At 50.0% G+C, this 17,497-nt stretch overlaps 1 protein-coding gene across 2 annotated transcripts in view; it reads left to right on the top strand.

Moving 5' to 3' along the window:
* Positions 1–7,477, top strand: part of EFCAB6 (EF-hand calcium binding domain 6) — a 198,912-nt gene extending 191,435 nt beyond the window's left edge. For both annotated transcript variants that reach the window (XM_068278177.1, XM_068278176.1), the window contains exons 30-31: positions 622–771; positions 7,317–7,477. In XM_068278177.1, coding sequence (XP_068134278.1) covers positions 622–771; positions 7,317–7,439 — 273 coding nt within the window. In that variant the 3' untranslated portion in view covers positions 7,440–7,477. The remainder of the gene's footprint in view (positions 1–621; positions 772–7,316) is intronic.
* Positions 7,478–17,497: the final 10,020 nt, after the last annotated feature.

Genomic DNA, 17,497 nt, shown 5'->3' with positions numbered 1-17,497 from the left:
GTCCTGCGCATGCATCTCCACTTGGATGATGGGGCTCCGCTCCGCCATTAGTCGATCGCCGCTAGGAGACTGTCAGACAGCCAAACCGCCATCTATTTAGTCTGTACAGCGCTGTGTTCCACGGCAGCACTGTACTAGGGACAGCCGTGTGGCACGGCTGTCCCCCTGAGTGGTAAGACAGCGATCCGCTGTCATAGGCTGAAGCACAGCTGATCACACTGATTGGCTGGCGGAGGGAGGGAGGGTAAAAAAAAAATACTAAAATGTATTTAGAAAATAAAGACATAAATATTTGTAAAAAAAAAAGATAAACAATGGGGGAGCAATCACAGCCCACCAACAGATAGCGCTGTTGGTGGGCAGAAAAGGGGGGTGGAATCACTTGTGTGCTGTGTTGTGCGGCCTTGCAGCGAGCCCTTAAGGCTGCAGTGGCCTAATTTATAAAAAAATAGCCTGGTCACTGCGTGGGGGTTTAAGCCCTGGTCCTTAAATGGTTAACTTACTTGGGGCTTCTTGCATCCCCCTGCAGTTACCCTGTGCCCATGCCATCAATCTGCTTCCCTCCAGTCAGCAGCAGCGACCGCCAATACTTTTTACAATATTTATTTCACTGATTTTTAGATGAGCTCAGGAACATCTGGACCCCGGTTTACAGACATCCTTGTAAGAATCCAGCCCAAGATCCTGAGCTGCTGGAGGCCAATGAGGAGGGCGTTCCAGTCCTATGATGATGCGCGGACCGGCTATATCACCATTCAAGATTTCAAACAGGTGCAGTATTATCTGTTTCATACTATGCAGATACTCCTGCGTCCATCACAGAGCCAATACCTGGCCCCACCCACCCCCTCACTATGCTCCACCACAGAACCAACACCCGCCCTCTGCTCCAGCAAAGAGCATCTGGCCCCACCCACCCCTTCCCTCTGCTCCAGCACAGAGCCAACACCTGGCCCCACCCACCCCTGCCCTCTGCTCCAGCACAGAGCATCTGGCCCCACCCACCCCCGCCCTCTGCTCCAGCACAGAGCATCTGGCCCCACCCACCCCTTCCCTCTGCTCCAGCACAAAGCCAACACCTGGCACCACCACTCACTCTGCTCCATCGCAGAGCCAGACCTGACACCACCCACCACCTCCCTTGGCTCCATCACAGAGCCAAGACCTGACACCACCCACCACCTCCCTTGGCTCCATCACAAAGCCAAGACCTGACACCACCCACCACCTCCCTTGGCTCCATCACAAAGCCAAGACCTGACACCACCCACCACCTCCCTTGACTCCATCACAAAGCCAAGACCTGACACCACCCACCACCTCCCTTGGCTCCATCACAAAGCCAAGACCTGACACCACCCACCACCTCCCTTGGCTCCATCACAAAGCCAAGACCTGACACCACCCACCACCTCCCTTGACTCCATCACAAAGCCAAGACCTGACACCACCCACCACCTCCCTTGGCTCCATCACAAAGCCAAGACCTGACACCACCCACCAGCTCCCTTGGCTCCATCACAAAGCCAAGACCTGACACCACCCACCACCTCCCTTGGCTCCATCACAAAGCCAAGACCTGACACCACCCACCACCTCCCTTGACTCCATCACAAAGCCAAGACCTGACACCACCCACCACCTCCCTTGACTCCATCACAAAGCCAAGACCTGACACCACCCACCACCTCCCTTGGCTCCATCACAAAGCCAAGACCTGACACCACCCACCACCTCCCTTGACTCCATCACAAAGCCAAGACCTGACACCACCCACCACCTCCCTTGGCTCCATCACAAAGCCAAGACCTGACACCACCCACCACCTCCCTTGACACCATCACAGAGCCAAGACCTGACACCACCCACCACCTCCCTTAACTCCATCACAAAGCCAAGACCTGACACCACCCACCACCTCCCTTGGCTCCATCACAAAGCCAACGCTTGGCTCTACCCACCACCTCCCTTGGCTCCAGCACAAAGCCAAAGCTTGGCTCTACCCACCACCTCCCTCTGCCTCCAGTACAGAGGCAACGTTTGGCTCTACCCACCCACTACCTCTATCTCCTCTCCAGCACATAGCCACCACAGAACCAACACCCGCCCTCTGCTCCAGCACAGAGCATCTGGACCCACCCACCCCTTCCCTCTGCTCCAGCACAGAGCCAACACCTGGCCCCACCCACCCCTGCCCTCTGCTCCAGCACAGAGCATCTGGCCCCACCCACCCCTTCCCTCTGCTCCAGCACAGAGCCAACACCTGGCCCCACCCACCCCTGCCCTCTGCTCCAGCACAGAGCATCTGGCCCCACCCACCCCCGCCCTCTGCTCCAGCACAGAGCATCTGGCCCCACCCACCCCTTCCCTCTGCTCCAGCACAGAGCATCTGGCCCCACCCACCCCTTCCCTCTGCTCCAGCACAAAGCCAACACCTGGCACCACCACTCACTCTGCTCCATCGCAGAGCCAGACCTGACACCACCCACCACCTCCCTTGGCTCCATCACAGAGCCAAGACCTGACACCACCCACCACCTCCCTTGGCTCCATCACAAAGCCAAGACCTGACACCACCCACCACCTCCCTTGGCTCCATCACAAAGCCAAGACCTGACACCACCCACCACCTCCCTTGACTCCATCACAGAGCCAACACCTGGCCCCACCCACCCCTGCCCTCTGCTCCAGCACAGAGCATCTGGCCCCACCCACCCCTTCCCTCTGCTCCAGCACAGAGCCAACACCTGGCCCCACCCACCCCTGCCCTCTGCTCCAGCACAGAGCATCTGGCCCCACCCACCCCCTCCCTCTGCTCCAGCACAGAGCATCTGGCTCCACCCACCCCTTCCCTCTGCTCCAGCACAGAGCATCTGGCCCCACCCACCCCTTCCCTCTGCTCCAGCACAAAGCCAACACCTGGCACCACCACTCACTCTGCTCCATCGCAGAGCCAGACCTGACACCACCCACCACCTCCCTTGACTCCATCACAAAGCCAAGACCTGACACCACCCACCACCTCCCTTGGCTCCATCACAAAGCCAAGACCTGACACCACCCACCACCTCCCTTGACTCCATCACAGAGCCAAGACCTGACACCACCCACCACCTCCCTTGGCTCTATCACAAAGCCAAGACCTGACACCACCCACCACCTCCCTTGACTCCATCACAAAGCCAAGACCTGACACCACCCACCACCTCCCTTGGCTCCATCACAAAGCCAAGACCTGACACCACCCACCACCTCCCTTGACATCATCACAGAGCCAAGACCTGACACCACCCACCACCTCCCTTAACTCCATCACAAAGCCAAGACCTGACACCACCCACCACCTCCCTTGGCTCCATCACAAAGCCAACGCTTGGCTCTACCCACCACCTCCCTTGGCTCCAGCACAAAGCCAAAGCTTGGCTCTACCCACCATCTCCCTCTGCCTCCAGTACAGAGGCAACGTTTGGCTCTACCCACCCACTACCTCTATCTCCTCTCCAGCACATAGCCACCACAGAACCAACACCCGCCCTCTGCTCCAGCACAGAGCATCTGGACCCACCCACCCCTTCCCTCTGCTCCAGCACAGAGCCAACACCTGGCCCCACCCACCCCTGCCCTCTGCTCCAGCACAGAGCATCTGGCCCCACCCACCCCTTCCCTCTGCTCCAGCACAGAGCCAACACCTGGCCCCACCCACCCCGGCCCTCTGCTCCAGCACAGAGCATCTGGCCCCACCCACCCCCGCCCTCTGCTCCAGCACAGAGCATCTGGCCCCACCCACCCCTTCCCTCTGCTCCAGCACAAAGCCAACACCTGGCACCACCACTCACTCTGCTCCATCGCAGAGCCAGACCTGACACCACCCACCACCTCCCTTGGCTCCATCACAGAGCCAAGACCTGACACCACCCACCACCTCCCTTGGCTCCATCACAAAGCCAAGACCTGACACCACCCACCACCTCCCTTGGCTCCATCACAAAGCCAAGACCTGACACCACCCACCACCTCCCTTGACTCCATCACAGAGCCAAGACCTGACACCACCCACCACCTCCCTTGGCTCCATCACAAAGCCAAGACCTGACACCACCCACCACCTCCCTTGACTCCATCACAAAGCCAAGACCTGACACCACCCACCACCTCCCTTGGCTCCATCACAAAGCCAAGACCTGACACCACCCACCACCTCCCTTGACACCATCACAGAGCCAAGACCTGACACCACCCACCACCTCCCTTAACTCCATCACAAAGCCAAGACCTGACACCACCCACCACCTCCCTTGGCTCCATCACAAAGCCAACGCTTGGCTCTACCCACCACCTCCCTTGGCTCCAGCACAAAGCCAAAGCTTGGCTCTACCCACCACCTCCCTCTGCCTCCAGTACAGAGGCAACGTTTGGCTCTACCCACCCACTACCTCTATCTCCTCTCCAGCACATAGCCACCACAGAACCAACACCCGCCCTCTGCTCCAGCACAGAGCATCTGGACCCACCCACCCCTTCCCTCTGCTCCAGCACAGAGCCAACACCTGGCCCCACCCACCCCTGCCCTCTGCTCCAGCACAGAGCATCTGGCCCCACCCACCCCTTCCCTCTGCTCCAGCACAAAGCCAACACCTGGCACCACCACTCACTCTGCTCCATCACAGAGCCAAGACCTGACACCACCCACCACCTCCCTTGGCTCCATCACAAAGCCAAGACCTGACACCGCCCACCACCTCCCTTGGCTCCATCACAAAGCCAAGAGCTGACACCTCCCACCACCTATCTTGACTCCATCACAGAGCCAAAACCTGACACCACCCACCACCTCCCTTGGCTCCATCACAAAGCCAAGACCTGACACCGCCCACCACCTCCCTTGGCTCCATCACAAAGCCAAGAGCTGACACCACCCACCACCTATCTTGACTCCATCACAGAGCCAAAACCTGACACCACCCACCACCTCCCTTGGCTCCATCACAAAGCCAAGACCTGACACCACCCACCACCTCCCTTGGCTCCATCACAAAGCCAACGCTTGGCTCTACCCACCTCCTCCCTTGGCTCCAGCACAAAGCCAACGCTTGGCTCTACCACCACCTCCCTCTGCCTCCAGTAAAGAGGCAACGTTTGGCTCTACCCACCCACTACCTCTATCTCCTCTCCAGCATGTAGCCCTGCCCACCTCCTCCCTCTGCTCCAGCACAGAGCACATGGCCTAACACACCCTGCCCTCTGCTCCAGCACAGAGCCAACACCTAACCCGACCCTCTGCTCCAGCTAGAGCCAACACCTAACCCCACCCTCTGCTCCAGCACAGAGCCAACACCTAACCCCACCCTCTGCTCCAGCACAGAGCCAACACCTAGCCCCACCCTCTGCTCCAGCACAGAGCCAACACCTAGCCCCACCCTCTGCTCCAGCACAGAGCCAACACTTAACCCCACCCTCTGCTCCAGCACAGAGCCAACACCTAACTCCACCCTCTGCTCCAGCACAGAGCCAACACCTAGCCCGACCCTCTGCTCCAGCACAGAGCCAACACCTAACCCCACCCTGCTCCAGCACAGTACCAACACCTAACCCCACCCTCTGCTCCAGCACAGAGCCAACACCTAGCCCGACCCTCTGCTCCAGCACAGAGCCAACACATAACCCCACCCTCTGCTCCAGCACAGAGCCAACACCTAACCCCACCCTCTGCTCCAGCACAGAGCCAACACCTAACCCCACCCTCTGCTCCAGCACAGAGCTAACACCTAACCCCACCCTCTTCTCCAGCACAGAGCCAACACCTAACCCCACCCTCTGCTCCAGCACAGAGCCAACACCTAACCCCACCCTCTGCTCCAGCACAGAGCCAACACCTTGCCCGACCCTCTGCTCCAGCACAGAGCCAACACCTAACCCCACCCTCTGCTCCAGCACAGAGCTAACACCTAACCCCACCCTCTGCTCCAGCACAGAGCTAACACCTAACCCCACCCTCTGCTCCAGCACAGAGCCAACACCTAACCCCACCCTCTGCTCCAGCACAGAGCCAACACCTAGCCCGACCCTCTGCTCCAGCACAGAGCCGCCACCTAACCCCACCCTCTGCTCCAGCACAGAGCCAAGACCTGACACTGTACACCCCCTTTCCTTCTGCTACAGAAATTCAATTAAATTCAGAACTAGAAGTTGCAAGGGCACCTGAATTGTAAATACTGTAATGAATAAAATTAAGGGATTTTTTTTTCTTACAATATACATTTAAAAATAGTTTAGTCAGTATTTGCCCATTGTAAAATCTTTCCTCACCTCGATTTACATTCTTAAATGTATCACAGGTGGCAACATATTTAGTGAGGGCAGGTGCAGCTATGCAGAATGTTTATTTACTAAAAAGTTCCAAAGTCAGTAAAAAATATACCTGTCTTCCAGAATGCCATGGAAGGAGAAATCTGCATAGCTTAACAGCCTGGACTGTGTCATTACTGGGAGGGCGGGGCTACATACCAATATATACAGCTACATACAGCAATATATAGATATAGTAAGTGTTTCTGGTGCTGAAATCAGGATAATTAATGTAAAAGTGGGTGGTATCCTGAAAAATGTACTGCATTCTACTATGCGTCACAACAGGGCCTCTTTAAGTTAAAGAGGAACTTCAGCCTAAGCAAACATACTGTCATTAAGTTACATTAGTTATGTTAGTTAAAATAGATAGATAACCCACCCTGTTTTAATGTTTGTGATTTCATGGGGCAGCCATCTTTTTGGTTGAAAGGAGGTGACAGGGTGCATGAGACAGTTCCAACTGTCCTGTGTCCTGATCACCCCTCCCAGTTGCTAGGCAACAAGAACAACAACATCAGAAATCCCATCATGCTTTGCACAGCATCAGGCGAAAAATGCCCGGGCTGTTTTCTTTGATGGGGCGGAGCTTAGCTTCTGTCCAGCAAGAAATGATGCTTTGGTAAGAAAAACAAAGTTCTGATGCTGTGAAACTGTTAAAGAAACACCAAGCCTTTTCAGTGCTGCTGAGTAGATTTTTAGTCTGGAGGTTCACTTTAAAATTAGCAGTCCTCATCCGGCTTTCGGAGATGTATAACAAGACTCCCAGTATGTTAGCAAGAAGCGAATACATAATTTAATACACTTCAGAGGCGTACCATTACCGATGTCTTCACTGACGTTCTTTGAACCTAAGATTGATTTTCATCTCGACTAGAGTTCTTTAAAAAACGTTAACGTTCATTTTATTCCCACTTCTCGCACCAGACTCTTTCCTCTAATTTCTTCTTTTTTTTATTGCTTCTTTTTAGGTTCTCCGAAAATTTGGCATGAACCTCTCTGAGGAGGAATTCTTCCACGTCCTCGGTTACTTTGATAGAGACTTAAAATCCAAAGTCTCCTACAACGACTTTCTTAGCGAATTTCTGAGATAAAGAAACGCCTTGTTTAGAATGTAGGCTGAGATTTTAAAGGGAACGTGGGCATTTTGTTCTTCAACTTTTTTTTCTGTTTTGCTTTTTATGTATTTATTTTTTTTTGGGGGGGGGGAGGCGGGAGGGGGATTGAACTAAAAAAAATAGATGTTTTCAAATACGGTATTTATTTTTGCTTTTCGATCAGGAAAATAGTAAACTTCACAAATGAACATTTGCTTTTAAAGTTAGAGGCTCCCCCTGCTGGTTTGGCAGGCAAGGTTCAAATGCACGAAAGAGGTTCTTGTTCTGCTGCTATGCTGGGAAGATAATGGGTTTATGTGAGCAGCTGGGCTTAGAGGATAACTGAGCTGTAATGTATTTGCTGAAGGGGGGGAGCAGGCATTTATAGAAAGTAGTCCTCATGCCTTTCCCTACGTTCTCTCCAAAATGCCCCCTGTGGCCACTTCCTGGTCGGTGAGTAGGGTGCAGGCGATGGTTGAGTGGCATGCATCTTTTATCTCGCTGCCGGAAGCACTCTGAGCATGCGCACAATGTCACAACTACATGGTGGGCATGGTATGGATAGAGTATAGAGTCTGCACACTTCCAGGTTGAAAGGAGTCCAATTTATCAACACACAGGTACAGCAAAAACGGCTACATGGTGGGCATGCACAGAGCGCTTCCAGCTGCACGAGCAAGGACACGCATCAGCAGGCAAGCGCTCTACTCACCGACCTGGAGGGGGCAGAAATAGATTATGGTGAAATGGGGCCCTAGGCATGTACCAACTTTACATAGTTACATAGTTATTTTGGTTGAAAAAAGACATACGTCCATCGAGTTCAACCAGTATAAAGTACAACACCAGCCTGCTCCCTCACATATCCCTGTTGATCCAGAGGAAGGCGAAAAAACCCTTACAAGGCATGGTCCAATTAGCCCCTAAAGGGAAAAATTCCTTCCCGACTCCAGATGGCAATCAGATAAAATCCCTGGATCAACATCATTAGGCATAACCTAGTAATTGTAGCCATGGATGTCTTTCAACGCAAGGAAAGCATCTAAGCCCCCTTTAAATGCAGGTATAGAGTTTGCCATAACGACTTCCTGTGGCAATGCATTCCACATCTTAATCACTCTTACTGTAAAGAACCCTTTCCTAAATAAATGGCTAAAACGTTTTTCCTCCATGCGCAGATCATGTCCTCTAGTCCTTTGAGAAGGCCTAGGGACAAAAAGCTCATCCGCCAAGCTATTATATTGCCCTCTGATGTATTTATACATGTTAATTAGATCCCCTCTAAGGCATCTTTTCTCTAGACTAAATAAACCCAGTTTATCTAACCTTTCTTGAAAAGTGAGACCTTCCATCCCACGTATCAATTTTGTAGCTCGTCTCTGCACCTGCTCTAAAACTGCAATATCTTTTTTGTAATGTGGTGCCCAGAACTGAATTCTATATTCCTAGATGTGGCCTTACTAGAGAGTTAAACAGGGGCAATATTATGCTACCATCTCGAGTTTTTATTTCCCTTTTAATGGATCCCAAAATTTTGTTAGCTTTAGCTGCAGCTGCTTGGCATTGAGTACGATTATTTAACTTGTGCCCACCTGGCTATTTTTTTGGCCCACCTTTGAGCCCACCTGGCTATTTTTTTTATAATCCTCCTGTAATAATCCTGACATTTGTATAGCACTTTTCTCCTGTTGAACTCAAAGCGCTCAAGAGCTGCAGCCACTGGGACGCGCTCAAGAGGCCACTCTGTAGTGTTAGGGCGTCTTGCCTTGAACTCCTTACTGAATAGGTACTGACCCTAGCCAGGATTAGAACTCTGGTCTCCAATGTCACAGGCAGAGCCCTTAACCAGTACTCTATCCAGCCACTACAACAGTTTTTATAAGATTTGGTGTAGGCTAGCATCAACCACGACCCTAGTTCCTCTATAGGCCTAGAGCACTTGCTTTTGTTTCTGTGTGGATCCGGCTCTGACGGGGGCATTTTGGCTCGAACTGAGGGGGATGGAGGAGAATAGTGGGAGTGATGGGCATGAACAGGCCCGGATTTACATCACAGGAGCCTATAGGCACAGATGTCCTGGCACCTTAGACTCCGCCCTCCATGAACCTACAAACCCCACCAAACCGCACCACAGGTGTGCTGGCTGGCCCAACTGTCACTTCTCTCTTACTTCCCTTGCCCCTCATAGGTAGCAACAGATCCACCTTAGTATTAGCCAGAAGTACCCTCAATATTAAGTAGCTAGAGGTGCACCCAAGTATAAGGTAACTAGAGGAACTCAGTATTAAGTAGCTAAAGGTGCACCTGACTGAAGGGAGATCTCGTCAGTGGAATGGAATGGAGATCTCTCATCAGGACTCGGAATAAGGAAGGAGGAAGGGAGGCACTCTGAAAGGGGAGGGAGCCACCTTTCGATTATCAGGTGCCTGTAGGCACGTGCCTACAGTGCCTTATGGTAAATCCAGCCTTGGGCATGAGTACTGCTTCCAATACATGCCTGCTCCCCCCCCTTTTTGCAAATATATTATAGCTCAGGTATCCTTTAAAGTGTCCTTAACCTCCTTGCCGGTTATCCCAAGCTCAGCTCGGGGTAACCCGCGTAGGAGGATTTCTCAGGCCCCACTGGGCCGATTTTCACAATATTTTTTTTATTGCACGCAGCTAGCACTTTGCTAGCTGCGTGTGCTAGCTGCGTGCATATCTTGATTGACGCCACCCGCCACGCTGCGCAGCCCCCCCCCCCCTCCAGACCCCTTGCGCAGCCTGGCCAATCAGTGCCAGGCAGCGCTGAGGGGTGGATCGGGATTCCCTCTGACGTCCCAACGTCCATGGCGACGGGGGAAGCCAAGCAGGAAATCCCGTTCTGAACGGGATTTCCTGCTTGCAAAGAGCGCCAGCGGCGATCGGAGTAGGTAGGGGGATGCCGCTTGTCAGCGGCTATCATGTAGCTAGCGCTAGGCTAGCTACATGAAAAAAAATTTTTTTTTAAAAAGTGCTGCGCCGCTCCCTTGCCGACATAAGGCAAGGGGGTTAAAGTAAAGCATTATGAACTGAGAAGCTTCTTACAGGCCAAATAGGAACGTGTAAAAGTTCAAAATAGGATGACTTCCGCCCAACACTGAGGGATCTTCCCTTATACCTGATACACTCATAGCAATATCCCGTCAGATTGACGGTCAAATCGAATATTTCTTACAGGTCCAATCTGATTTCCGATCATTTTTCTGATCAATTTTGTAGAAGTGATTGGATAATGGAATGGAAAAACAATCGGAAATCAGATCAGACCTGTCAGAAATAATCAATGTGAGCCATCTATCTGACAGGAAATGGCATGGTGTGTACCAAGCATTACTCTTGTAGCCACAATAGTATAGTAAAACACATATGTAACACCACAAGGCAGGGCCACCTTCAGACATTTCTGGGCCCCATACTGGGCAAAGCTACTGGGACACCCTCATGCCAAATCACAATCTGCAATCTTTACATATCTGAACATGTGGACAACCTTGTGTCCACTTTTCATCACCTGTAACATTGATGTGTTGCTGAAAAGGAACTTCCCCACCACCCAGCACACAGTAATAGCAGCCAGAGTCAGGCACCAATTCGCTGGGCCCAGGGCTGAACAGATACAACATACTTTTTGCTGCCTGAAGCAAACCTTGTAGTAGGCATCTTAAAGTGAACCAGAGACGAAGCACCCTCATATATTTTACCATATATATCAGAACATTAGAGATAACACCTACCCTGCTCTCTGTTTCATCCTTCACTGTTCAGCCTGCTTGTTATCAGCCCTGATACAATCCCTGCCTGAGCATTCAGTCTGGCTTTGCTCAGGAATCATTATAGCTGAGTCATTATAGCAGAGCCAGAAGGGGGCAGGCTTGGGCTAGAAAAGACATCAGAGAAGACAAACTCAGCTATAATGATTCCTGAGCAAAGCCAGACTGAATGCTCAGTCAGGGATTTTATCAGGGCTGATAACAAGCAAGCTGAGCAGTGAAGGATGAAACAGAGAGTAGGGTAGGTGTTTTCTCTAATGTTCCCACTGATATATATGGTAAAATACATGAGGGTGCTTCGTCTCTGGTTCACGTTAAGTATACACAGAGTCCCCGGTCAGCTATGATGCACTTCCCATGCTCTGTTATGTGCAGGGACGTATGAAATGTTCATATTAACATGCATTTCTGTCCTTTGTGTTACCACAAGATAGGATGCATTTTTACAAATGACACCCTCGTCTCTTGTGTTTCTGGGCTGTTTGCAACTGAAAATGTGTTCATATTCAAGAGTACAAAGGCACAGTGAGAGTCTTAAAACGCCTGAGGGACAATGCATTCATGTGTGCATTATAAGTGTCTATGATCCCTCAGATCCAAAAACAGCACATCCATCTGTACGTACCGTATAGAGCACACTAAATGCAAACACACATACTCCATACATATGCATACATGACACACAGCTAGTCTCCCTGTCTTTCCAAACTCTGTTGAATAACTCTGGTTATCAGCTTGGTTCAGAGCTGTAAATAGAGAGCAAGGTTGAGCAAATCAGGTTCCAGCATTCTCTGCCAGGCCCCATTGACTGAAGTGAATAATAATGAGAAGGGGAGGGGGTGTAAGGAGTTATGTGTGAGACACAACAAGGTGGTACTGCTATTGAATGATATTCAGAATCTACATTATACCAGCAAGCATCCCCTTCAGAATTTGCAGCTCTGGTCAAGTGTCTGATATGTGCCTTCATGTGCTTCATGGTAGGACCCCCCCTGGCTTGGCCCCAGAATCTACCCGGCCCCTTACACCGCTCCCCCCTTGTGATGGTCTATCGGCAGCCCTGCCACAAGGCAGCAAACATTATGCAAACTCCATGATGACAATTATCAATCAGTCCTGTAATCAGGCCAAGTTTACTTTTTTTAAAAGTGGTCACATTTGGGCAATTTTCAGCAAACCCCCAAAATGTAAAGGACACAATATGACCATCCTGGAATAGCCCTGGATATTTACTTTTTTTTTTCAAAATGGTGGCACTTGTACTTTTTACGCAGTTCAGACACACATAATGATATAGCACAGTGTTTTGTACACATAGATAGGCAGCCAGTATAACAAGTAAGAACTCTTTACTGAAGAAAATGTGCTAAGATCTATCATACACCACTATCAGGAAATGCAGCTTCCTTTGAACAGAGAGGAACACAGAGTGAACACAGCACAGCATAGATCGCATTTCAGCAGCTTCTGCAGAGGGGTGAGATGTATTTCCCTTCTCAGCCTTGTGTCACACTGAACTGCCCTCAGCCAATCAGTAAGTATCAGAAATGTGGGAGGGGAGATAACATGCTTTCCTTTCCTTGGCCAAGTACCAAACAGAGCCAGACTGACTGAGATAGGATTTATTACAGCAGAAACATTTATGATTATATTGGGATGCTTGCAATGCAGGGTCAGGTTGTACTCTACATAATAAACACAGAGCAACGGGTAAATAGAAATTGATTTTATGGCTGACAATCTGGCATTAAAGAGGAACTCCAGTGAAAATAATGTAATAAAAAATTGCTTAGTTTTTACAATAATTGTGTATAAATGATTTAGTCAGTGTTTGCCCATTGTAAAATCTTTCCTCTCCCTGATTTACATTCTGACATTTATCACATGGTGACATTTTTACTGCTGGCAGGTGATGTCACTGGAAAGAGATGCTGCTTGCGTTTTTGGCAGTTGTAAACAGCTGTTGTTTCCCACAATGCTCCCACAATGTATTGTCAGTACCTTAGTGCTGTGAGGTGCTGACATAATTTGTGGGAGGGGTTTCACCACAATATCAGCCATACAGCGCCCCCTGATGATCTGTTTGTGAAAAGGAATAGATTTCTCATGTAAAGGCGGGTATCAGCTACTGATTGGGATGAAATTCAATTTTTGGTCACGGTTTCTCTTTAACCTCCTTAGCGGTAATTCCGTGTGTGACACGGGGTAAGCCGCTGGAGGGTGCCGCTCAGGCCCTGCTGGGCCGATTTTCATAATTTTTTTTTTGCTGGACGCAGCTAGCACTTTGCTAGCTGCGCCAGCACCCCGATCGCCGCCGCCGCGCGCCCGATCGCCGCTATCCGGTGCGGCGCGCGCCCCCCCCCTCCCAGACCCCTGCGCTGCCTGGCCAATCAGTGCCAGGCAGCGACAAGGGGTGGATCGGGTCTCTCAATGACGTCGGTGACGTCATCCCGCCCCGTCGCCATGGCGACGGGGGAAGCCCTCCAGGAAATCCCGTTCTTTGAACGGGATTTCCTGATCGCCTATCGCCGGAGGCGATCGGCGGGGCTGGGGGGATGCCGCTGAGCAGCGGCTATCATGTAGCGAGCCCTGGGCTCGCTACATGATTTAAAAAAAAAAATATCAAAAAAAAAACTGCTGCGCTGCCCCCTGGCGGTATTTTTCATACCGCCAAGGGGGTTAAAGTGGGTCCGAGATAAACTTTTACTCATTGCATAATTGTGTTTCTTTCATATAGTTTATAGGGCATTCCTCAAGCCACGCCCACAGCTCCTTTTGTGCCTTGGCACAGTAGCAGGGGCTTTTGGGAGCTCAGTCTGGGCAGGAGGAGGAGGAGGTTACTAGCCATTGATTTCAGAGGCAGAGGAGGTGAGGGGACTGAATTTACACACAGGCAAGCTGATAGCATCTCCAGCCCTCAAGCTGTGTGTAATGTGACAAACAGAACATGGCTGCTGTCATTGTATCACAGGAATAAATAAACATAAACTTTTGAAGCTGTTTGCAGCTAGATATGCTGTGTAAACTACCTAAACTTTAGATAAAATATATAGATAAGTTACTTGTTATAGTTAGTTTTTCATCTCGCATCCGCAGCAGCGCCGTACAATGTAAACAAAGCGGATTATTTCCGCTTGTGTTTACATTTAGCTATTCACGGAGCCCCCCGCCGTGATTTGACAGGAAGCAGCCGCTCGCGCGAGCGGCTGCTACCTGATTAATCAGCCTGCAGCTGCCACTTTGCCGACGCACGGTATAAGCGTGCGGTCGGCAAGTGGTTAAGGGGTAACAATCGTGTGACACCATGTGCACGTGGTCGACGGGAGTGAGTGCGTGCGTGCGTGCGGCTGTGATTTTTAGTGCAAGACATGAATTTTGTTTCCTGGAATGCAGAGGAGGGCCAATTATGATGTGAAATTCACGTCCTAAAATGTTAAGGGGCATACACACGTACATGTGTGTGTTTGCTTAATGAACCTTGCCAATCAAATCAGCAGGTAGAACGCTACAAAAAAATAAATTTACAATTCCTTTATTTTTCATAAGGATATAAAAAAAATAATGATTTTAGCACTAGGCACAAAATAATACAGAAATATAAGCAAATGCTGCACATTAAGTGAACCAAGCGCCATTTTTAGCACCCAGGTCATCTCAATAGCACATTTAACATGCATGCCAACAATGTAGCTCATTAATAAAAAAAAACCTTCCATTTTACCTCTTCTTGTTACACTTAAAAGTTTAGCAGTGTTTTATTAACCTACTTCCGAGGCTTGCCTGAACTTTCAGGCAGATAAGGACTGATATAATTATTTTATTGCACACATTAGCAGAGACTAAACAAAAGATTTCATTAGCATTGGGGGTGGGTAGATTGGGCACTGCTTCAAAGAGTTGACAGATGCTATCTTTACACCTTCCCCCGGATTAATAATGGGCAGCTAGAAAGGTAGGGGAACATGGTAGCTCCTATAGCTGTTAGAAAACGGGGAAAAAAACTGGTGCTTGATTCCCTTTAAAAACCATCCATTCCTGTGATCAGAACAGGAACAAATATATTTACAGGGCGGCAAAAGTGCATTAGCGTTGGCTACAGCTCATAAACCGCAGACTGATAAATAACGCTCTGCCAGATGATCGCGGCTTCTGAGTTAAATGCTAATGAACGGAGTCTGTTCTCATCAACCTAATTACTTTAATAAGACAAAAATAACCCGGCCTCAATAAAGTTTCAATATTCAAGATGAATTCATTCACAGCACACAAAAATGGATGTACTTTGCAGAATAATTGCACCGCTCCACGTTGCCAAACGGAAAATGTGTTGCTTTTATTAAAGGATATACAATGGTGATTTTTTGTTTTTGTTTTAATCATATGCGGGTATGAAAATTATACATAGTGTGTATACAGAAATGTCTTTAAATATCCTGTTTACATAAAGATTCTCATTTTATTATAAATAACATTTTACTTTTTAGAAAAAATTATTTTTTGCGCTTGAAAAGTATGCTACTTAAATGACTTTATTGTTTAATTCTTTATGTTTTAAAAGCCATATAAAGTGTTCTTTCCATAACTAAAGCACATATAAACGCACAATAGTTAACATCACTCACATTTATTTATTATTATTTTTTGGACTTTTTTTTTTTATTATGTGAAATTATTAAAATCAAGTTGATTAATGTTGCATATATGTGCATTGCAGAGTTATTTCGTTTACACATTCAAGGTCCGGGAGCGTGCTGTATAAAGTATTATTATTACTGTAAAATATGCCTTTTTAGGCTGAAAATAGAGATCAGATGACACGTTGCCAAATTTGTTACTCCTGTTCTTCCTTATGGGTGGGGGATGGGACTCAGACACAGGAGTGGCAGTGCTGGTCCTCCTGTTCTTCCTTATGGGCGGGGGATGGGAGTCAGACACAGGAGTGGCAGTGCTGGTCCTCCTGTTCTTCCTTATGGGTGGGAGAGGAGTCAGGCACAGGAGTGGCAGTGCTGGTCCTCCTGTTCTTCCTTATGGGTGGGGGATGGGACTCAGACACAGGAGTGGCAGTGCTGGTCCTCCTGTTCTTCCTTATGGGTGGGAGAGGAGTCAGGCACAGGAGTGGCAGTGCTGGTCCTCCTGTTCTTCCTTATGGGTGGGGGATGGGACTCAGACACAGGAGTGGCAGTGCTGGTCCTCCTGTTCTTCCTTATGGGTGGGGGATGGGACTCGGGCACAGGAGTAGCAGTGCTGTTCTTCCTTATGGGTGGGGGATGGGACTCAGTCACAGGAGTGGCAGTGCTGGTCCTCCTGTTCTTCCTTATGGGTGGGAGATGGGACTCAGACACAGGAGTGGCAGTGCTGGTCCTCCTGTTCTTCCTTATGGGTGGGAGATGGGAGTCAGACACAGGAGTGGAAGTGCTGGTCCTCCTGTTCTTCCTTATGGGTAGGGGAAGGGACTTAATTCAATTCACTTTATTGTCATTGTGTAACACAACGAAATTACTTTTCATGACAACCCCACGGTGCATATAGGGAACATAGTGATAGTAACAAAGAAGAGAAGAAATTATACAAGTATGCTCCTCAGACACAGGAGTGGCAGTGCTGGTCCTCCTGTTCTTCCTTATGGGTGGGGGATGGGACTCAGACACAGGAGTGGCAGTGCTGGTCCTCCTGTTCTTCCTTATGGGTGGGGGATGGGACTCAGGCACAGGAGTGGCAGTGCTGGTCCTCCTGTTCTTCCTTATGGGGTGGGGGGTGGAAGTCAGGCACAGGAGTGGCAGTGCTGGTCCTCCTGTTCTTCCTTATGGGTGGGGGATGGGACTCAGACACAGGAGTGGCAGAGCTGGTCCTCCTGTTCTACCTTATGGGTGGGGGATGGGAGTCAGGCACAGGAGTGGCAGAGCTGGTCCTCCTGTTCTACCTTATGGGTGGGGGATGGGAGTCAGACACAGGAGTGGCAGTGCTGGTCCTCCTGTTCTTCCTTATGGGTGGGGGATGGGACTCGGGCACAGGAGTAGCAGTGCTGGTCCTCCTGTTCTTCCTTATGGGTGGGGGATGGGACTCAGGCACAGGAGTGGCAGTGCTGGTCCTCCTGTTCTTCCTTATGGGGTGGGGGGTGGAAGTCAGGCACAGGAGTGGCAGTGCTGGTCCTCCTGTTCTTCCTTATGGGTGGGATATGGGACTCAGACACAGGAGTGGCAGTGCTGGTCCTCCTGTTCTTCCTTATGGGCGGGGGATGGGAGTCAGGCACAGGAGTGGCAGTGC

This window comes from Hyperolius riggenbachi, chromosome 3 (assembly GCF_040937935.1).
Source record: "Hyperolius riggenbachi isolate aHypRig1 chromosome 3, aHypRig1.pri, whole genome shotgun sequence".
NCBI lineage: Eukaryota > Metazoa > Chordata > Amphibia > Anura > Hyperoliidae > Hyperolius > Hyperolius riggenbachi.
This window is presented reverse-complemented; position numbering and strand designations above follow the sequence as displayed.